Genomic DNA, 20,846 nt, shown 5'->3' with positions numbered 1-20,846 from the left:
TAGTCGGTCGCCCCCTCTCTCCTGTGAAATAAAAAACGGAGCATTTGATTGTTTTTTATTGAAAAAATAAATAAAAACTATTTCTGATTCACGCTGTTTTTCAAAATTCATTTTTAGAAAATTATGGCGACGGAGATGGTGAGTAAGCTTTGTCTCAAAAGATGTAGCACATTCCTCTTGCAGAGTAATACAAACAAAGAATCAAAATTAACTGAAGAAAGTGATCAGAAAGTGGAAACTCAAAAGAAAAAGGAAGATGATAGCAGAATAGTTGGATGCGAGGTTTGCAGTGAGAAGGAGGAGGTGAGCGATAGTAACCTACAGTAACCTAGGAGCGTGAAGGGTCGGCTCCGGGATATTTCGCCACCAATTATAGGAGCATTTCTAAAGCTTTATAGAGAAAAAATAATACCACCAGTACGCGTTTATTATGCTAATTAAGGGGACATGTGTTTTTTTCCTATAAAGCTTTGGAACGTTTTCTATAATTGGTGGCGAAATGTCCCGGAGCCGAAGGGTCAAGGGTTCGATTTTTTCAAGCACAAAATACTTTTTTTTTGTTCAAGTCATCTTTTTCGTTAAGATCAGATCATTTTGATCCGGTCAAACTTCATACGCGCTTGCCTAAAATGATGTCTGTCTCTGGTGTTTACACGCGATGACATAAATTCATAATTTTTTGATGACCAAAATGATAAAGCATTGATAACCACACAAAGGAGTGGAGCACGTGTTAAACCGCATAACAGTTTCATTGTTTGAAAAGGAGGGAAACTGCAATTTTATAAGGAGTTGAGGGAAGAAAATTAGTATTTTTCAAACTTCAGGTCCGAATAATTCTTCGACAATGTGGCCATGTGGTTTGCTTGCCCTGCATTTTGGAATACGTTAAGGTAACCGAAATGCTCTACAAGTAGAAAAATCCCACTGTTGAAAATTTCCAGAATAGAATAATTGTGGATGGCCATCCCCGATTCAAATGTCCAGTTGTCACGTGTAATGAAGTGATCCATGACAATGATATCAATGCAGTGCTTGATGAGAAAGAGCCTGCACTGGAGAGATACATGTCGATCACCCATCGAAGATATTTACAGCACAAGCAATACAAACACTCAGTTATTGCTGCTCTACCATCTTCTGATATCAAGCGATGCCCACTGTGCCGAGCTGTGTACATGCACGAACCGGGATGCAACTATGTGATTTGTGCGAATTCTGTGTGCAATACGGCGTTTTGTTGGCATTGTGAGAAGTCGATCGGTAGACCGTGCTCTCATTTTACCACAGGTTTTAATTAACCTAATTTTCTTATCGATAACTGACACATTTTCAGCTTCACATTGCCGCTTGGGCTATCTTGACTACGAGCGAATCTTCAGATCGATTCAGTTGGCTCTCGACGTAAACTTCATAATACTCTGGATCCTTCTCCCATTCGTCTACTTAATCGCGTTTCTCTACATTCCAATATTCATACTTTTCCTTGTACCAGCCAGTCTAGCTTATGATGCATATAGAAAAGAGAAGGATAGTCACGACTTTCTGGTTCCGATTGATGTGATCACTATAATATTTCGTATTGTTATTGGTATTGTCGTTGGGATAGTTGTGAGCATCCCATTTGCAGTGGGATCGATTGTTTCGGGATTTGTGATTGTGTTTTTCTACATGGGATTTTTGATTATTCGTACTATTCCTTGTGGATTGGTGAGTAGAGCGATCAGATACGTTGGAAAGTGGTATATTTATTTTTAGTCTGGGGATCGAGTTGGCACATTTTTGTGTTTTATGAGATGGGCTGGTAGACTTTTTAAGTGAGTCGTAGATTGTTTGATGTCGAATAAATGAGAAAATATTTCAGAATTGGTCCCTATGGTAAATTGTTAGACGAAGCAAGACGAGAACGAAGAGATGCATTGATAAAACTGGAAGAGAATCAAGATGACTACGAAAATGCGTTAGGTTTGTTCTCAAAATCAGAATAAATTTTGAAAACTCACTGAAAACTTTCAGGCAGCTCTAGTACTACGTCCGGAACCGGAAGAACTGCTGCGAAAACATCAACAACCACTCAAGAAACTGCCACAACGTTACTATCAACTACGGAAAATGCGGAAAATCTGGGAACAGCTGGGAGAACGAGTATGACAATGAGTAAAAGCACTGAAAAATTGACTTCGACGAGTAAAGCTTAATTTTTGAATTGTTTTTAAATGAATTTTGTTTGACTTTTCAATGTTTTTTGAACGGAAATCTGCATACTTGTCAAAACCCGGGTATAAAGTTCGAGTTTCAAATTTTTCGAAATACTTTAATTTTTCCGACCAAAATTTCAACAAATTTCAAAAAAATTGAATTATTCTTTCATTTTTTTAAGCCGGGCCTTGACAAGTATGATCTCAAATTGCGATTTGAGTTCCTCGTTTTGTGAAATTATGAGCTAGCGCCGGTTATTTGAAATAAAATAACTTATTTCTCACCATCATTAGGTAGAACACACGTTTTCGAGGTTATTCGTGGTTTTTGAGCAGAAAATCAGTACTTTATTTGAATTCAGATTTAAGATTCAAATATTGATATTTTTTATGAAAAAGTTGTGAATTTCTGAACAAAATCCAAGTAAATCGCTCGAAAAACGTTAAAAAATGCAATCCGATGCGCCACGTGGCAGATACAGTAATTTCTGTGCATTACTCCGTGAGGTGTGTTGCACTGACGGAATGCTACAGACCATCCGTGTACTCCACACGGACAACTGGTGAGCTCTTCTCAACTCAACAAAACTATATTAAAAGCTATTTAATAATCATTGTTGGAATCTGCGGAAAGTGAGTAAAATATTTTTAAAATATGAATTAAAAAAATTTAGTTTTCAGTGCTCGCTGAGCTGAACATGCCAAGATTGCAGTTCGTCGACGTGGAAAGCACATCGTCTCGCGGATGGGTTACAGCATTTGAGGAGCCGAATCTTTATGAAGATATAACGAATAGAGCTAATTTCGCATTGTCTAGTGTTGCTCACTGTAGGTTTTCCGAGTTTTTCCAATAAAATAATTTAATATAATTCAAATTTATAAATTCAAATATTTATTGATTTCCCAGGCGGCGGTGTTGACCAATTACTGCACGACAGCTCGGAATTGGCATGGAGAACAAACATGAGCCCTCCTCACCAGGCAGTTCTCACTTTTCAAGGCAAAACCGACGTTTCTTATATAATGCTTTATCTGGATTTTGTGAAAGATGAATCGTATTGTCCGCAAGAGTTTGTGAAGTGAAAATATGTGAAAAGTAAAGGAAAAATAAGTATTTTAGAGTCCGAATAGACCTCGGTTGGGGTACAAACGATTGGTGGCATCAAACGAATCGTCGAGTGAATCAGCCGCAAGGTTGGGTGGTTAGTTTCGAACACAATTTGAACAAAAATATTATTTTTTTTTAATCTGTTTAGAAAATCCGATTGCTCGACAAGAGAGACTTGCCACGACGTGTAATGGCACTACGAATGACTGTTGTGAAAAATCACGAGAAGGGAAGGGATTGTGTTATTCGGTGAGTGAAAAATCGAAAAATAAAGTTTTTTTTCTTCTGAATAATGTGTAAATGCTTGATTTTCCAATATCATAAGTGTGAATTGTGCAGAATGTACGAAAAATAGCTTGTCTGAATCGAATTTTCATAATAAATGAAGGATTTCTTTTTTTTTGCTCTCAAAAATCGCTGAAAACAACAAATTCCTTACTTCCCCCACTTTACTACTAATTTTAACTAGTTTTCAAGGAAAACACCTTACAATTACTCCTTTTTATTCGTTTTCTGTGTGAATATGCCCGAATCATTTGTAAAAAAACGAACATCCCGAACAATATTTGGTAAAATTTGGAGGAAAATTGAGGTTTTTAATGAATTTTTGCTTGGAAAATCTGGATTTTTAGCTGAAAAATAGCCAAAATTCAAATGTTTTTGTGAATTTTCAGCTCCAAACGTGATTTTCTGATCGAAAAATGTCCAATTTTTCATTTTTCGTGTAGAAATGTGGGTTTTTGTGTTGAAAAATGTCTGAAAATACCGAGTTTTTAGCTGCAAAATGGGGTTTTTGAGACTTTTCACCCGCAAAAACGCTTTTTCTTGCTGAATAAATGAAAAATACTTCGAAAACACTTTTTTTTCTTCAGAAATCGGATTTTTCGATCGAAAAGTGTCAAAAATCTTTTTCATCACCGAAAAAATTGAAAAATTAGTCGTATTTATTAAAAATTCCGGTATTTTAGCCAAAACGGAAACAAAGAAAACCGCTTTTTGCAATTTTATTGCCAAATTCTATGAAAATCGGTAAAATTTCAGACATTTCCGAGTGATCGGTCCGAAATTCCACCACCACGACGCGATGAATCGGCTAATGCTCGGAAACACGACAATGCTCGGCGCAGTGCCAGCGGAAGAGAAGGATAGAAGCAGAGTTCTGAACAATCATCTCACAATTCGCTGAAAAGATTTTTGATCACCGTTTTGTCTCATAAAGAAAAAAACCTAAAATGAAATAAAGAACCAATTTGTTTGAAAGACCTTCTCGTTTACACATGAAATACGCTGTAATTGTTCCTGATTAGTTCACTCAAAACCTTTCTCTTCATTCATTTTTTCACCTACTGCTTATCTCCTTCTTCTCTCTCTCTCCTCACTCTTTTTGTTTTGTGTCTCTGCGCGCAAGAGACGGCCACCGGTGTAATATTTAGTCAGTTTTTCGAGGAGAATAGTAATAAAGAAGGAGAGACGAGGGAGGGAATGACAAAATGACACTTGGTATAAAAGAGGAAGTCGTGGGCTTCAAAATCACTTGGCTTCTGAAGTCCAGTGACAGGTAAGGTGTCATTTTAAGACGGTTTTGAAACAAAATACGATTTTTTTCTTTTAGAAAAAAATGTCGGAGGATCCAAAGCAGATCGCACAAGAGACAGAGTCTCTCCGAAAGGTTGCATTCTTCGGAATCGCCGTTTCGACGATTGCCACATTGACAGCTATCATCGCTGTTCCAATGCTCTACAACTACATGCAACACGTGCAATCTTCTCTTCAATCTGAAGTCGAATTCTGCCAACATAGATCAAATGGACTTTGGGATGAGTACAAAAGAGTGAGTATCTCCATTCTACACAACCCATCTCATAACCATTTCATTTTTCAGTTCCAAGGAGTTTCCGGAGTTGAGGGACGTATTAAGAGAGATGCCTACCACCGTAGCCTTGGAGTTTCTGGAGCTTCCCGCAAGGCTCGTCGTCAATCCTACGGAAACGACGCCGCTGTCGGAGGATTCGGAGGATCTGCCGGAGGATCATGCTGCTCTTGCGGAGTTGGAGCTGCTGGACCAGCTGGAGCACCAGGACAAGACGGAGCCCCAGGAAACGATGGAGCACCAGGAGCCCCAGGAAACCCAGGACAAGACGCTTCAGAAGACGCCGTCGCTGGACCAGACAGCTTCTGCTTCGACTGCCCAGCCGGACCACCAGGACCAGCCGGAGCTCCAGGACAAAAGGGACCATCAGGAGCTCCAGGAGCCCCAGGACAATCCGGAGGAGCCGCTCTTCCAGGACCACCAGGACCAGCCGGACCACCAGGACCAGCCGGACAACCAGGATCCAACGGAAACGCCGGAGCTCCAGGAGCCCCAGGACAAGTCGTCGATGTTCCTGGCACCCCAGGACCAGCTGGACCACCAGGACCACCAGGACCAGCCGGAGCACCAGGACAACCAGGACAAGCCGGAAGCTCCCAACCAGGAGGACCAGGACCACAAGGAGATGCCGGAGCACCAGGAGCCCCAGGAGCCCCAGGACAAGCCGGAGCACCAGGACAAGACGGAGAGAGCGGATCCGAGGGAGCTTGCGATCACTGCCCACCACCACGTACCGCTCCAGGATATTAAGTTCAGCCATAACAATGACATCATCTCTGTCTTTCTCGTTTTTCTCCCTGCTTTATCTCTTTTTTTGTTTTCAAACGACAAAACTGTAGTGTATTGAATTGAAAGAACATAGAATTAATGAAATAAATGGTTTTCATTATAAAGTCAAATCTTAAATGAATGTGAATGAAAGTACATGATTAGCTTTTTGTAAAAGAGAAAGAACAACACAAGGTCGCATCGGTAATTGGAAATTCGGAAGAAGAGGGAATTTACAAAAACGGAAAACGTAAAACACATAAAATTGGGTGACGAGAAGGGGAGAAGACACAAAAACGGTTTCGTTTCCAGTTACCGGTATAATTTGGGAGAATTCTTTCTGAAATGTTTTTGCCCCTTTCATTCATTCAGTAAGTATCAAAGGAAACTGATCGTAATGCGGAAGAAGAGGCACATTCAAAGAAGTGATGTTAATGTTACAGCACCTTTGTAGTAAAGGGGAAGTAGGTAAATAGGTGGTGAATAAGAGGGACCGAACAAAGAGATCCCGATGAAGGTCACAGGTCAGTTTTTGTGAGATTTCAGATTGTTTAGCCTTGATGAGTGGCCTTTAATTGGGAGAACAATGGAAGAAAGAGAGAAAACGGAAGTTGAGACGGGGAACGGTCGGAAGGGGACGACAGAAAGGAACTGGTTTCAGATCGGTTCTTTTTTTGTACCGATTGGGTTAAGCTTGAAATCAGATAACTTACACTGAGGTGTCAGATCAGATGCATTAGTAGATCAAGTGTGAATCAGAAGGGGAGAGGGAAGTCATGTTTTATCCACCGGGAACAACGAAGATATGAGAATCTTAGATGAAGACATTGTTGGTTTTTAGGGATTGCAAAGACTAGATAAAGGACAAAGCCAAAATAGCCGATAGGAGCTCCAGGGACAACAGGAAAATCTGGAGGAGCCAGACAATCGGGATCCAATGGATGCACCGGAGCTTCAGGAGTTCCAGACACCTCAACATCAGCCGAACTACCAGGAAGACCTGGCCAACATGTAGAAGCTTATGAAGCTTTCTTTGATACATCAAAGGCTTCAAATTCCAAATAACCTAGACTTTGAGTAAAAGGGACAAGAGGAAAAGCAAGGCTCCATCCATATATTTCCAGTTATACAATAGTTCTTAACAGAGTTTTATAAAATGTTCATTCACAGTATTTAGGTTTATGTATGATTTTGTGTTTCATCAAACATGTATCATAAAATTTTGGGATATTTTGGGACGAGAACGTTGTTTAAAGTGAGACTATCAGATGCACACAAAATCGCGACAGATGCTTTCTATACCAGCAAAATGTGATCAAGTACACCGAGCAAAAATGAAGAGATTCATGAGGGTTTTACTACTCGGAGGTCAGAAACAGATTACTTATTTGGTCGAGCCGGTCAGGTCACTTTGGCTTGTTTCGACTCAGCTCATTATGAAGGTGCTATGGAGCAAATGACTTTATTTAGACGATCATGACAGTCTCTAACTCTGAAGTCTGTGATAATAGCTCAGAAGTCTCCTGAAATGCTATGCTTCAATACCAAGAATCCTAATCTTGAATATTTTTCTGAACAACTTACTATACTGATACTTTGATCATTACCTATTTCTTCTTATTACTACCCACCTTTCACCCCATAATCACTTCTTTGTTTAACATACAGTACTCACTCCTCTCCCCCCCCCCCCCCTTCCTATTTTATTTCCTTGTCACTATCACAACATCATCACAACTATCACTACGGATAAGTGTTCTCACAATTGTAAACCCACACAAGGTTTATATCGCTTCTTCTCTATCTCCGCCTCCCACCTACCTTCTGCCATTGTAATATTGACGGTGTCGTTGCAGACGTCGCGCGTTGACGGTATAAAAGGAGAAGAACGGCAGCAGATAAGCACTCAATTTTCTTTTCATACTTCCCCTTTTCATTACATTTTGAACACTATTCTTCATTAATGTTTTCTCCTTAAGGATGTCGGAGGATCCAAAGCAGATCGCACAGGAGACAGAGTCTCTCCGAAAGGTTGCATTCTTCGGAATCGCCGTTTCGACGATTGCCACGTTGACAGCTATCATTGCTGTTCCAATGCTCTACAACTACATGCAACACGTGCAATCTTCTCTTCAATCTGAGGTCGAATTCTGCCAACATAGATCAAATGGACTTTGGGATGAGTACAAAAGAGTGAGTCTCTCCATTCTACACCGCCCATCTCATAACCATTTCATTTTTCAGTTCCAAGGAGTTTCCGGAGTTGAGGGACGTATTAAGAGAGATGCCTACCACCGTAGCCTTGGAGTTTCTGGAGCTTCCCGCAAGGCTCGTCGTCAATCCTACGGAAACGACGCCGCTGTCGGAGGATTCGGAGGATCTGCCGGAGGATCATGCTGCTCTTGCGGAGTTGGAGCTGCTGGACCAGCTGGAGCACCAGGACAAGACGGAGCCCCAGGAAACGATGGAGCACCAGGAGCCCCAGGAAACCCAGGGCAAGATGCTTCAGAAGACGCCGTCGCTGGACCAGACAGCTTCTGCTTCGACTGCCCAGCCGGACCACCAGGACCAGCCGGTGCTCCAGGACAAAAGGGACCATCAGGAGCTCCAGGAGCCCCAGGACAATCCGGAGGAGCCGCTCTTCCAGGACCACCAGGACCAGCCGGACCACCAGGACCAGCCGGACAACCAGGATCCAACGGAAACGCCGGAGCTCCAGGAGCCCCAGGACAAGTCGTCGATGTTCCAGGCACCCCAGGACCAGCTGGACCACCAGGACCACCAGGACCAGCCGGAGCACCAGGACAACCAGGACAAGCCGGAAGCTCCCAACCAGGAGGACCAGGACCACAAGGAGATGCCGGAGCACCAGGAGCCCCAGGAGCCCCAGGACAAGCCGGAGCACCAGGACAAGACGGAGAGAGCGGATCCGAGGGAGCTTGCGATCACTGCCCACCACCACGTACCGCTCCAGGATATTAATTCTAACTATCTCTTCCATTGTCTTTCTTTCGGTTTGCTTTACCATGTCAGGTCAGACACTGACATTTTGTAGAAATCAGTACATAAAATCATTCCAAGCATTTCCTCTAAGTTCACTATCGTTTCTTTTTCCTCAACTTCTTCCTGATAAGGAAACCCAGTTCACAGATTGCAAATGAGTTTGTAAACAGGTCATTTTTCTCAGTGAAGTGACCTTTTCACTATGTCTGCCATGAAATTCCTCATACTAAAATTTGTGGTTTTCTCAGTCTTGAGAAAGGCGTTCTTCCTCATTTTTGTTTGAGACCTCTCTCTCTCTCCTCTTATTGCTCTTATCTCTCTCACTGCCACTACTCGTCATAACGAAGGAAAAATAACTGGTGCTCCAAAAGAACCAGTATATATACATGTTGTTGAGTGAGCGTTCAACAGTTCTACAACTAATTACAATGACTTTCATCGCTCTCTTCGCTGCACTTCCTATTCTAATCAGTGCGCTCCACAACCATCCTTTGCCAGAGGAACGGCGAGCCTGCACCACCCAGGAAATTACGTAAGTGGTTTTTTTATTCGTTATCATCAGAGATTACAAGTAAAAGTTTCAGATACATTCCCGATGAGTACGACGTGTACGAGAAACAAATTGAGCTCTCTTTGGATTCCGGAATGAGTTTGAACCGTCATCCTGTGACAAGAATTTTGGCGGAAGAGTGTGGACTCAGAGATAAAGGTTTGTAGTTTTTTATTGGCAGAGGCCTACTTTTCCGAAATAGCAGTTTTGTTAGAATCGGGCAGTAGTAAAGGGGATTAACTTAAAGACCTATACTACAAGAAATTGCTAAGGATAACTAGCTTTTTTATAAAACCCTACTCAAACTCTTCTAACTCTCTTGATTTAAATTAAAAATAGAATCATAATCTAGATTTACTATGCTCCCTAGCTAATCAACATTCTAATCGTGAAATTTCCAGTCTTTCCGACCCTCAGCCGACGCGACAAACGCTCTCCGATTGCTCGTGGAATCTTCCGTCTCTCAAAGTATTTCCTCCACTTTTTCCAAAAAAGCAAACTATTCCTCAAGCCAGAACTTTTGAAAGGTATTGCCAAAGTAGTGGAAAAATTGAATCACGTCAAGACTTCGATTGGGAAAGTCAAATACGCTGGAATCGGAAATTTCTTCATGAAAATGTGGGAGGACGTTGAAGAGCTCAGAGCAGAGGAGAAGGATGCTCATATGGATGTTATTCTGGAACAAACTCTGCGAACTAGCCTTCAGTTACTGATTAATCATGGAATCATCTCCGACATGCTTCTCCATCACCCAATTATTCTAGAGGAAATCAAGGGACTGCTTCTAGTGGACAATGAGAAACTCCTTTCTGAAGTAACTGCTACAAACGTGATGTGTCATCAGTCTCATCGAGATTCGCAAGTTGTTATTTACTTAAAGTTGAAGATTCCGAAGGTTGCAAGAATCACAATTGAAAAGGTATAAAAATTTCCTCAGTTCCTCATTTTTCTTATGCTCTCTTATTGTTTCAGTGTGACGACATTGGAAAAATGGTCGACGGAACTTATCAGTACTACACGCTGCCAAAGGCAACATTCAAGAAAAATGGTCATATTTTCAAGGTAGACATCGAGTGGTGCTTCTTTGAGGTTTGTGAACGCGCTCTAATAACACCACCTTTTTTGAATTTCAGCATTTCACCTACTGCCCAACCCAAGCTATCCGTCCGACTGATTGCTCCAAAGAAAAATTGCAACGTTGTGAGCTGAGAATGGAGCAGAAGTCTGATTTTGATAGAGAGCTCCAGAATGGATTCGCAGTCTACGGAGATTTTACGGTAAGTCAAGAGACCGAGAAAACTAATCACCTCATCTACTTTTTTTCAGCAAATTCTAACCGAAAAAGACAGTCTCCAATCCCGGTACCTTGTGAAACCTCGTGTACTCTACCACATCGTCCCGAAATTCGATGAGACTCTCTTCATTGGAGGGAAGGAATTAAAACAGATGACTCAATCGAAAGAAACTATCATCCGTCCAATCAAGCCCTGATTAAGACACCTCATTTGTTATAGTACAGTGACTTACATTCCCAACAAAAACAGCCAGTTCAAACATTGCTTTATCTTTATATTTTCTGTATTTGCCTATGTTTGCTCATCATTAGTTTTTTCTCCTTTCCGTCCCATCTCGCTCGTCCTCTCATTTTGCTTTACTTCAAACTAGTCGTCATCTCTGTCATATTTATTGCTCAGTGTTAAAAAACATGCACTACATCTTCGGCTTTATTCTATTGCTCATCTCTATTTCGTATGTCTGCTCGGATGGTAAAGCCTTAAAGTTTATAAATAATTAAACACAAACGTTTAGCTGTTTTATTACAAACAAATCTGACAAGAGAGGAAATGAAGAAATACTTGATTGATGAGACCAATATCAAATTGGTTACGATTGGAGCGGTGTCGCAGTTCAATGGGGTGCTTGGACTGTTGAGTGTTGTCATTGGACTTAATTTTTTGTATTTGTAAAGTTATTATGTTTTGTGTGTATTAAATAAAGAACTGTTTTATTCTGAAAAACGTTAAAAAAAAAGAAAAAACTACGGGGAGAGGAACTTCGAAATCGGCACTCTGAATAACCTCTGAATGGCAGGCACATGTCGTGTCTGAACTTCGGCAAATTTGTAAAACCCTGGTGATTTAGCTGGTCCTGGAGTGCCTAGAACATCGACGACTTGTCCTGGGGCTTCTGGAGCTCCGGAGTTTCTGTTGAATCCTGGTTGTCCGGCTGGTCCTAGTGGTTCTGGAAGAGCGGCTCCTCCGAATTGTCCTAGGGCTCCTGGAGCAGCTGATGGACTTTTTTCGTTCTGGAGCTGCGGTAGGTCCTGGTGATCCTGCTGGGCATTTGAAGCAGAAGCTGATGGTTCAGCATCAGCATATTTAATGATAATTCTTTTGTGCAGCTTCAGGGAATCGTAGGCTATTCTGTTTGGGTTTTGCGCTGTTTCCAACCATTCCTTTATAAAAATAGCAAATGACAAACTTGTTGGCTACATTTTTGCACGGGAGATTATGTTTTTTTCGCTTTATGTTGACAGTATTCCATGATGTCACAGTTTGTCTTATTATTAAGAAACTTCATGACGAATGAAACTTGAATTCAACTTAACTTAACTTGAGATGAATAAGAAATTCTCTGTTTATTGAGATGGTTTTGTTTCATGAGTCAGCAGCACTTACAACTCATATACTGAACATTTTGATCCGTTATCTATGTTTGCCGTTCTATTTTTTATTCGCCATGAGCTGTCTTGTTTAAACGGAACCTTCATTGCTCATTTAGCAATCGACAACAAAGAAAACCGAAAGATAAAATACTTTTTAACTCGTGATTGCATGTTTTTCTGACTCAATTCATTGTTCTGCAAAATCTGTAGTTCAATTTTAATCAGTACGTTGTTTGTCCGACTTAGACAGTTTACTATAAAGAGGGATGGCAACTAGCACTGATAACTTTAGACAGTTATGTACTGCCAAGTTACTCCTCTCCTCCTCCTATCAGTTTTCGTGTACTATACGAAAAGTGACCAGTTGGACGATGCAAGGCAATCATGCAAAACTCAGAAAATTCAGTGAGTTTTGTTTAGAAAAGTAAGTAATATATATGCTGCGAAAATACAGGATTCCATCTGGAAGAACAGTTTCAAGCGAGGTGATCGCTTTGCAGTATCGGGACTTGACCCTTTCGAATATTATTCATGACGAGTGTGAAGGTGAGTACTGCAATGAGAACAAAAAAAGAATACCGTTTTTAGAAAGAGAAGAACCGGAATATGTAAGAACTAAACGAGGAGCCCGTTGGGCGTTGAAGTCGTTCTCGGAAATCGGGAAAAAAGTTTATAAGGGTGCAAAGTCTGCATATAAGGCTACACAGCCTTATATGAAGACGTTCAAAAAAACAGGAAAGTATGGGGCCAAGGCGCTGCGGAATGGTGCGAAACTTGCCACTTCTGATTTTGCATTGGATGCTTTGGATATGGCCCTGGACTCAAAATGGTATGATTTCAGTTTTGAGAATTCTGAGTAATTATCTATTTGATATGAGTTATACAATCGTTTTCAATTACTGATCGAATACTGGAAATAGCTCCTATCAGAAATTTGAAATCAGGCTTACAATAAGACACACACAATCTGACTTTACAACTTTTGTGAGAGTTCTAGAAACCTGGTACGAATTCTTCTAATACGGAACATGATACGAATTCTTCTAATACGGAACATGATACGAATTCTTCTAATACGGAACAACAGAGCTGTGCGGAATTCCGATTTTCGACTTCCGACTTCTGTTTTACGAAATATCACTTTCTCACAGCTCTGCGGAACATTACCCAATAACGATGTTCTAATTTGCTCTTTTTCTCTCATTTTTAAAATCCTTCATTTCAGGGATCTGAAAAAAGCAGTCGAGTCCAGCGAGGAATATGAGCAAGACGAAGAAGACCGCCCTTCCAGAAGAATTGAGAAACAATTGGATGAATTCCGTGGAGATCTTTTAGTTCTTCTTGATGAAAACATAATTCAAGGACATATCAGACAGACTGCATCGGTTAAAAAGGTTGCTCTCAGTTTTAGAATTTCGGTTTTCATATCAATATTCAGATTGTCAAAGAAACCACGAGTTTAGAACTGAAAGCTTCCGATGCCCACTGTTATAAAGATGGTTTTACCGGAAGATACTCTATCCGGTTACGAGTTGAAACTGATGAAAAAATGACAGCTGTTGCAAAACATTGTGAAGATATCGGAGAAGTTTTGAAAGATAAGAATGGCAAAGATGTCTATGAGTTTTATGAAATAACGAATGAGTTTCTGGTTGAGAGAGACGAAATTTCGTATATTGTGAATAGTACTGGATGTCGTCAAAATAATCGCGAAGTTAGTTGATGATAAGATAAATAACAAAAGTTTTTCAAAACTTCCAATTTTAGAAAGTGCTGAAATTCTGTCCAGAGACACTTTTAAGAAGAGAAGATTGTTCAGTGATGTCTGTGGAGCACTGCAAGAAAAGTTTGAAGGATTTGAGTGAGGATAAAAAGATCAGCAGAATTCTTCCGACCGGACTTGTCTATTATGGGCCAGCAGAGCTTCTGACCCTTGAGAGAAAGGGACAATCGTTGAAGGTTTTGATGAATCCGTATCATTTGGAGTATATTCGAATCTTCGACAGAGATAGACTGATCATTGGAAATGATGTTGTTTATGGGTGAAAGAGGGTTTTGAGTTGGAATGTACATAGTTCTTCCGAATTTATTTTCATGTTGTAAATAAATTTCTTCGTGCAGTATGATGATAGGCTGATTAGAAAAGTTTTAAAAGTATTCAATTGGAATATTGGTGACATTACAAACAGAAATAAGCTGTCGCAATCAAGGAGTTTTCAGATAAACTTTTTATAAAAGAAAAAATGAAAAATTGAAAGCTTTTTTAGAGCTTTTCTGTAAAACAACATGCGGATGATATCTCTGGATAAGTATGCCAACAAGATCCATGTAAACTGAAAGTTACAAGAATTTCTGATTTAATTTGCTCCAGAGGATCCAAGCTCGATTAAATTTTATTAGTATAACTATAATAGTCTTTGCTACTTTTCCGGTTGATCTACCAAGCAAATGAAATATTAACTAACGTGATTGAATTTTGCGATATTAAAACTGTTTTTCAAGTTACCCAGTTATCCGGTGTGTTTACTAAACTGATGCGTCATGGAGTATTGATTTATAACATTGATACTCTGTTCTTATGTTCTCTATCTTAAAACATCTTCAATATATTTGTCAAGCATAAGCACTGTATTAATTCATTTTTTTCAACCCAGTGCCTACTCCAGTTTTATTAATTCTACTAAATAACTCAATTTCCAAACCCCTTCTGAAATAATTTCTAAATCCTTTGTTTGTTCTGTTTTTCAAAAATTGAGTATAACATGTTTTCTTAATTTAGTTATGAGCAATTCTGCATATTTTCAACTGACCATCCAACAGTTCACTTCTTGTTTGCCGACTAAATTTGATTTTCGTCACTCTTCTGATAACGAAATTCGTTCTTCAAAACCATTGTGATAAAATTTTGCTTCGAGCTGTATTTGTTTACGAGTTTAACGTAAAAATGGAAGACAGCAAATACATTATTTTTATTCTATTAATTTCTGTTTTGAATGGAGAAAGACTAGAACATGATCGGCTATCTTGTAGTACTCCGAACACTGTATAGTAAGTTAATTTTTTTTGATTTTCGGCTTAGATCAGAAAACTAGTTTCAGTATCGAAACTGGAGTGTATTGGTGGACGACGTCAAGGATCATGCTGAATATATTTTCCTTTCATGAAGACTACTGGGATGCCTTGACTGATTTTGAATGTCGTAAGAAAACAATGAAAGTTGTTTTGATTAAATAAATGTTTAGAACACAAGAGAACAGCTCGTATTATGACAGGTAGCACAAAGGGTCTGAACAGAACAAAGTAAGTGTTTTCAAAATTAAATATTAATAATTTTTTGTTTAGTCTTGCTGATCCTTTGATAGAAGATCTTGAAAATCGGTGGAGGCAGGATGAGAACTTCAGAATGTTCTTTGTCGAAAAAGAGGCTAAGGTTATTACTGAATTATTGGAATCTCAAACAACTAAAACTTCTAGGTGATGAATGGTACAATACCCTTAGAAGTGACAAAAATGTTGATGAAGTCGGAAGAATCCCCGTTTTCAATAGGGTGCAAAGACAATAAGATAAATGTAAACATTAAAATGATGTCCTTGGAAGCAGTGAATGTAATTAAATGTGAAGACGTTGGAGAGGAGGTTCAGCAGGATTTTTATGAATACTTCGACATTTCTACGCCGTGGATGTGGGAGTCCAAAAATCTGACCTATTACATTCAAGAAGAAAAGTGTACGGCGGTGAGTAACTGAATTGGTTGAAGTTATCTCACTAATCTGCGTTCTATAGAAAGCAGTAAACTCATAACTGATTTTTGAGATCTCTGGCACTCTCCTTTGCCCCAAAACCGCCATCAAACAAGACCCCATCTGTTCTGTCTATAACATTGAACTATGCAAAAAAACTCCAGTACACCGAGATCCCGAGTCCCCAACCACTTCGTATGTGAGACAACTTCCTGGTGGTGTCTCTGTTTTTGGAACGTTCAAGGTACCTTGATTCCAGTCAGTCTTTCACTACTATTCCAGTTTCAGCAGCAAACTCAGCACAACGAAGGTGCGGAGAACCGGACCCGTACGGAGCTTGATTGGGGATTATATTATTTTAATTACACTGAAGATGCTAGTTGAAAATGAATCATTTTGTCCTGATAAGATTATCTGATTAGTGTTGAAGTACAATTATTTTTGTAACAAACAAATAAAGAAAGAAAAAAGTGAATCAGAATCAAAAATGAAATTAAAATGTGATATGAAGAGTAAAATGAGTCAAAGAACCAATAGAAAACATAGTGACAGAGCAATGAGCAATCAGAACTGTTTCAGTGCATCATCGTAAGCAAGACACGTGAGAAGTGATTCTCTAGCAGGGGATGTACAAGTCGGTGAACAGTGGCTTAGCTGAAACTTAAATGTTTTATAACTTACAACTGAATCTTTGGAATCAGGAGCTGTTTCTTCAGAATCGACATGTTTTTTTTGTTTCCCAGATCTGAACAACTTCAAGTTATTTTCAGAATTGCTAAAGACTTGATCTACTGTAAAAAAGATAGTACTATTTTACTTGAAAACCCTATTTTCCATACCAAATGTGATTCCTTTTTTTCCCAGATTTGAACTTCGACATTTTCTTTTTTTCCTACCCCACTTGATTCCATTCTCCATTTCCATAACAGCTTCATCCGTTTGTTCCTTTTCTCTCATCATTCCGCTCCTCTTCTTACTGATAAAGCAGTGTACAACCAACTGATAACCCCCTCTTTCAGTTTGAAATTTCAATCACAAGTCTATTGAAATTACGATGACCTTCTTACTACTATACCTATTCGCATGTTTCTCGATATTTCTCTCCGTAAAACTACCGGAGGATCGAAGGTCGTGTAAATATAAGAAAATATTGTATGTCAAAGAGGTTGTTTATGTCACTTTCACTGCTTGATTTTTTAGAATCGAATCTCAAAACTTCAGATGGAAAGAGTACAAGTGGATACTTCCGGAGAGTAGATCAAAGATTATTGAGGAGGAGTGCCGGTGTAAGTTTTGATCATGCCCTAGCAGCTCAGGATTTTTTATAAAGTATATCTTTTGAGATGTGATGCCATCACGTAGACCTCCCAGATCTGTGAGAACCAAATTACCAGCTGACATAGTTTTTCGTAATTTCTCTGAAGAAGACAGTTCCGAGTAAGCTTCTGAAGGATTCACTCTGGAATATCTTAATTTTAGAACACTGGATCACCCTGAAGATTTCAGAAGAGCGTTCCGTTCAATGATGCATAACGTTTCGATTCATCCAATCATTATGAAAGAGCTGCAACAGGTGGGATATAGATTTTGTAGGTTCTCTCACGAAATAACTTACAGGGATTGGCAAATTATCTAAATAATCATCTGAAACCTTATCTTCGTATTGGTCGGTATATCAGAGCCCCCAGATGCATTGGCAACCGAACAGTTGAACTGTTTGTACAAGTTTTGGATCTTGATGAACTTATAATTTGGAAATGTGAAGACATTGGAGTTATCAAGAATAACAATTATGAGTATTATAAACTGACTCCAGTTTGGATGGTGGAGGATGAGGATAACAATACGTTCAAAATTAATTTGAATGAATGCAAAACGGTAAGAATCGAACAATGATAGTGAAAACGTGTTTTTTTTTCAGAACCACCACAATCACATTTTCTGCCAGCCAGATGTGAAGGTGTATTTTAATTCAACCTGCTCAATCAACAAAATTGACACATGCGGAATAAGTGTTGGGATACCTAGAGAAAAGCGGTATTCAGTTTCACGAATTCTTCCGGATGGGGTTTCAGTTTACGGATCGATTCAAGTATGTTTTTCTTGTTAGTGGAATTATAGCTTGCTGTAACATTACTAATCTTATCAGTAGAACTAACTTGTGCATGCTGTGTTAAACAAGTTTCATTTTCTTGCAGCAAATATCAAAGATTAGACGGAAGAAGAGAACAACAGCGAGGACGAAGTCAGAAATGAAACCATTAAATTATGATACTCCAGGACTCTTTTATTTCAATTTCAATACCACTAAAAATTCTTTGTCTTTGAGTGTTTCATTACCTTAACTGATTACTAAGAATTGATTTGAGTACACATGCTTTGTGAAATGTTGCCAATGTTTTTACTTTTCTTATAATTTTCTATGTTTGTACAATAAAGTTCTTCTTATAAGAGTTTGTCTAGACTGGTTTGGATTCAGTGGTTTCAGGTGGCGTTCTGTATTACATATATTCAATTTCAGCGCGGATGCGAGGTACCATTTATTTTAGAGCGACTTCCGTGGCTGTGGGACGTTTTGAAATTAGACATTTGTCAACCTTGACATTCTGACACAACAAATTTTTATGATTTTAAAAGTCCGGTTTTCAAATATCCAGCGTCAAATTCGAAGGTTATGCAGTCTTTCAGTTTTCAATTTTTAGGTTTTAAAACGTCCTGGAGCCGTTTCCACTGATGTCAACTTTTGAAAATAATCATCCTGCAAACGCTCTGCTCCTCTCCACTGATAAAAATAACAACCAATGATAACATTTTTTTACAATTCAAAATAGTAGTGAAATTACTCTTCTCCCAATGCTTCGATTACTATTTTTCTTAGTTTCTTGTTTTTCAATATACTCCTTCGAAAAACTTCCAGATTTTCGGAAATCGTGTAAGCAGCAACTAATATTGTATGGTGATTTTTGGTTTTGTATTTTTAAAATGCAATTTTCAGAATTGAATCTTCAAACTACAAATATATAAGATTCGTATGGACATTCCCGACAGATAAGGAAAGTATACTCCACGAGGAATGCGAAAGTAAGTTTTTTTTAACTAGAGAAATCAAACGGTGTGATATCATTTAAAGCCGCCGTCAAATACCGTCCAAAAAGATCACCTATGAGGAGAAAGTTATCAAGCACCCCCATTTTTCGAGGATTCTCTATAAATAATGAAACTGAAAAGTAAGAATTTAATGGGTTGGAATATGAATAATTTAGTTTCAAAACAGGATGATGGACAACCCTGAACGGTTCAGAGCGGTGATTCGTGTTCTGTTGAGACAACAACTAGCTGATGTATCTATTCTCAACGAATTGAATAAAGTGGGTTACATTTTTCTGTTTCATATTTTGTGATTAAATTTATTTTACAGAAATTATCAAAAATGATAATGAACCACCCTGAGCCAAATCTTCGGCTGGGGTCAATGTTTCATCGAGCACAATGTGTAAAAGAATTCAAGCGTTCAAAAATTCAAGTGACTTTTCCATTGCTGTTGCCGGAAGAACTACTGATCTGGAAGTGTGAAGATATTGGGATAATCCGAAACGGCACATACGAATTCTATAAGTTGAACCCGTCTTGGATGGTAGAAGACGAGGGAGAAAAAACTTTCAAAATCAATATAAATGAGTGTGTTAAAGTAAGGATCTATGATACATACTTATTGAATTCCAAAACGTTTCAGAACCAATTCAATCAAACTTTTTGTCAAACTGGAGCCAAAGTGTTCTACGATGCGAAATGCTCAATAAATAATGTAGAAACATGCAGCAGAACTTATGTGAAACCGAAGGAGAAACATGGCTCCTACTCTCGAACCTTGCCAAATGGTATTTCTGTTTATGGAACGATTCATGTGAGTTTTTCTTTCCAGAATGAAATTCTTAAGGCAAAGACAGATGAAAAATAAATAAATCTAAGTTTCAGCAAATATCAAAGATCAGACGGAAAAGTGCTGAAGAAAAGAAGAAAAAGTCAACAATGAGACCATTGACTTACGACAGTCCGGGACTTTTTTATTTCAGTTTCAATACTACAAAAATTCCTGTGTAATTTATAAATATTTAGATTTCAGTTCTGGAATGCTTATGATATTTATTGACGAACAAACACTATAAGAAGTTCCTATTTATTTTCAGTATCCTTGTTTTCTACTTTCTCCGTGCTCGACGGCTATGCACGGGGCAGAGTGGTGTGTCCGGATCGTGTAGAGAGAGGTTCCCGGCCGATGCACCATGTGCTAAACTGGCTGTGGGAATAATATTTATTGAAGATAAAATATAGGCGCTCGCCTCGGCTTTTATACTGACCAGAGGCGGAGCTTCAACATAAATGTGTGGGTGGAGGAATTTAATATTAAAAATAAAAAAGATAGAATGATTCAAGGCTCAATCTTATGAATCATCTGATTGGGGGAGCGGGAAAGAGAAAGAGGAAAAGTGGGAGAGTGTAAAGTACAATCGAGCACAACGGCTTTGGCACCATCTTTGAAGCTTCTTTCTGTGGTTCTTCTGACTCTTCCTTCTTTTTCTCTTTGTTTACGTCCTTGAACAAAACAAGAAACTTATGCTTCATTGTTGCCCTACTTCTCCTAATAGTTGCAGGGCTAGCATTTGCTGGGACAGCGCAAATGACCACAGAATATCTAAATTTTTTAAAAGTTTAATGAAAATTAAGAACATTACAATTACCTTTGAAAAAAAGCTTGCTACCTTTTTCAACCTCTTCCTTTGTGGCTCCTTCGAAGATTACTTGAATAACAGCTTTTCTTGGACATTGTGTAAAACCAGTGATGTTTTTGGACGTGAGCATCACACAAGATGTAGAATTGTTGGTGATCTCCACATTGCACTATTGCTTCTTCGGGAGAAGGTAGAAAGTCAACGATTCTGATG

At 39.0% G+C, this 20,846-nt stretch overlaps 11 protein-coding genes across 11 annotated transcripts; 9 read left to right on the top strand and 2 right to left on the bottom strand.

Annotated features, from left to right (window-relative positions):
* Nucleotides 1–123: 123 nt before the first annotated feature.
* On the top strand, nt 124–2,198 carry GCK72_016401 (uncharacterized protein; the record flags this gene model as incomplete). Its single annotated transcript, XM_003101434.2, has 8 exons — nt 124–138; nt 184–303; nt 828–893; nt 945–1,290; nt 1,337–1,710; nt 1,759–1,817; nt 1,865–1,965; nt 2,017–2,198. The coding sequence occupies 8 exons, from the start codon at nt 124–126 to the stop codon at nt 2,196–2,198; spliced, it is 1,263 nt and encodes a 420-aa protein (XP_003101482.2).
* A 698-nt stretch (nt 2,199–2,896) lies between these two features.
* On the top strand, nt 2,897–4,492 carry GCK72_016400 (uncharacterized protein; the record flags this gene model as incomplete). Its single annotated transcript, XM_003101441.2, has 5 exons — nt 2,897–3,026; nt 3,106–3,268; nt 3,319–3,400; nt 3,455–3,555; nt 4,348–4,492. The coding sequence occupies 5 exons, from the start codon at nt 2,897–2,899 to the stop codon at nt 4,490–4,492; spliced, it is 621 nt and encodes a 206-aa protein (XP_003101489.1).
* A 432-nt stretch (nt 4,493–4,924) lies between these two features.
* Nucleotides 4,925–5,926, top strand: GCK72_016399 (uncharacterized protein; the record flags this gene model as incomplete). Its single annotated transcript, XM_053731483.1, has 2 exons — nt 4,925–5,137; nt 5,189–5,926. 2 exons carry the CDS (start codon nt 4,925–4,927, stop codon nt 5,924–5,926), a joined length of 951 nt encoding a protein of 316 aa, XP_053580396.1.
* GCK72_016398 (uncharacterized protein) lies at nt 5,287–8,028 on the bottom strand (the record flags this gene model as incomplete). Its single annotated transcript, XM_053731482.1, has 2 exons — nt 5,287–5,769; nt 7,885–8,028. The coding sequence occupies 2 exons, from the start codon at nt 8,026–8,028 to the stop codon at nt 5,287–5,289; spliced, it is 627 nt and encodes a 208-aa protein (XP_053580395.1).
* On the top strand, nt 7,925–8,926 carry GCK72_016397 (uncharacterized protein; the record flags this gene model as incomplete). Its single annotated transcript, XM_053731481.1, has 2 exons — nt 7,925–8,137; nt 8,189–8,926. 2 exons carry the CDS (start codon nt 7,925–7,927, stop codon nt 8,924–8,926), a joined length of 951 nt encoding a protein of 316 aa, XP_053580394.1.
* A 449-nt stretch (nt 8,927–9,375) lies between these two features.
* On the top strand, nt 9,376–10,988 carry GCK72_016396 (uncharacterized protein; the record flags this gene model as incomplete). The annotated part of the gene is made up of 6 exons (XM_003101398.2): nt 9,376–9,479; nt 9,532–9,656; nt 9,899–10,416; nt 10,470–10,586; nt 10,631–10,774; nt 10,824–10,988. 6 exons carry the CDS (start codon nt 9,376–9,378, stop codon nt 10,986–10,988), a joined length of 1,173 nt encoding a protein of 390 aa, XP_003101446.2.
* Nucleotides 10,989–11,535: 547 nt separating this feature from the next.
* Nucleotides 11,536–16,860, bottom strand: GCK72_016393 (uncharacterized protein; the record flags this gene model as incomplete). The annotated part of the gene is made up of 3 exons (XM_053731480.1): nt 11,536–11,898; nt 16,585–16,694; nt 16,743–16,860. The coding sequence occupies 3 exons, from the start codon at nt 16,858–16,860 to the stop codon at nt 11,536–11,538; spliced, it is 591 nt and encodes a 196-aa protein (XP_053580393.1).
* GCK72_016395 (uncharacterized protein) lies at nt 12,461–14,208 on the top strand (the record flags this gene model as incomplete). Its single annotated transcript, XM_003101396.2, has 6 exons — nt 12,461–12,567; nt 12,617–12,708; nt 12,751–12,991; nt 13,388–13,556; nt 13,601–13,876; nt 13,930–14,208. The coding sequence occupies 6 exons, from the start codon at nt 12,461–12,463 to the stop codon at nt 14,206–14,208; spliced, it is 1,164 nt and encodes a 387-aa protein (XP_003101444.2).
* GCK72_016394 (uncharacterized protein) lies at nt 15,107–16,287 on the top strand (the record flags this gene model as incomplete). The annotated part of the gene is made up of 7 exons (XM_003101442.2): nt 15,107–15,210; nt 15,261–15,361; nt 15,405–15,462; nt 15,505–15,592; nt 15,637–15,897; nt 15,977–16,147; nt 16,192–16,287. 7 exons carry the CDS (start codon nt 15,107–15,109, stop codon nt 16,285–16,287), a joined length of 879 nt encoding a protein of 292 aa, XP_003101490.2.
* Nucleotides 16,861–16,957: 97 nt separating the features above from the next.
* On the top strand, nt 16,958–18,248 carry GCK72_016392 (uncharacterized protein; the record flags this gene model as incomplete). Its single annotated transcript, XM_053731479.1, has 7 exons — nt 16,958–17,055; nt 17,104–17,189; nt 17,247–17,340; nt 17,383–17,476; nt 17,521–17,781; nt 17,825–17,995; nt 18,102–18,248. 7 exons carry the CDS (start codon nt 16,958–16,960, stop codon nt 18,246–18,248), a joined length of 951 nt encoding a protein of 316 aa, XP_053580392.1.
* Nucleotides 18,249–19,178: 930 nt separating this feature from the next.
* GCK72_016391 (uncharacterized protein) lies at nt 19,179–19,910 on the top strand (the record flags this gene model as incomplete). Its single annotated transcript, XM_053731478.1, has 4 exons — nt 19,179–19,271; nt 19,322–19,591; nt 19,637–19,781; nt 19,879–19,910. 4 exons carry the CDS (start codon nt 19,179–19,181, stop codon nt 19,908–19,910), a joined length of 540 nt encoding a protein of 179 aa, XP_053580391.1.
* Nucleotides 19,911–20,846: the final 936 nt, after the last annotated feature.

This window comes from Caenorhabditis remanei, chromosome V (assembly GCF_010183535.1).
Source record: "Caenorhabditis remanei strain PX506 chromosome V, whole genome shotgun sequence".
Lineage (NCBI taxonomy): Eukaryota > Metazoa > Nematoda > Chromadorea > Rhabditida > Rhabditidae > Caenorhabditis > Caenorhabditis remanei.
Note: the sequence above shows the minus strand (reverse complement) of the source record. Positions and strands in the feature narration are given on the sequence as shown.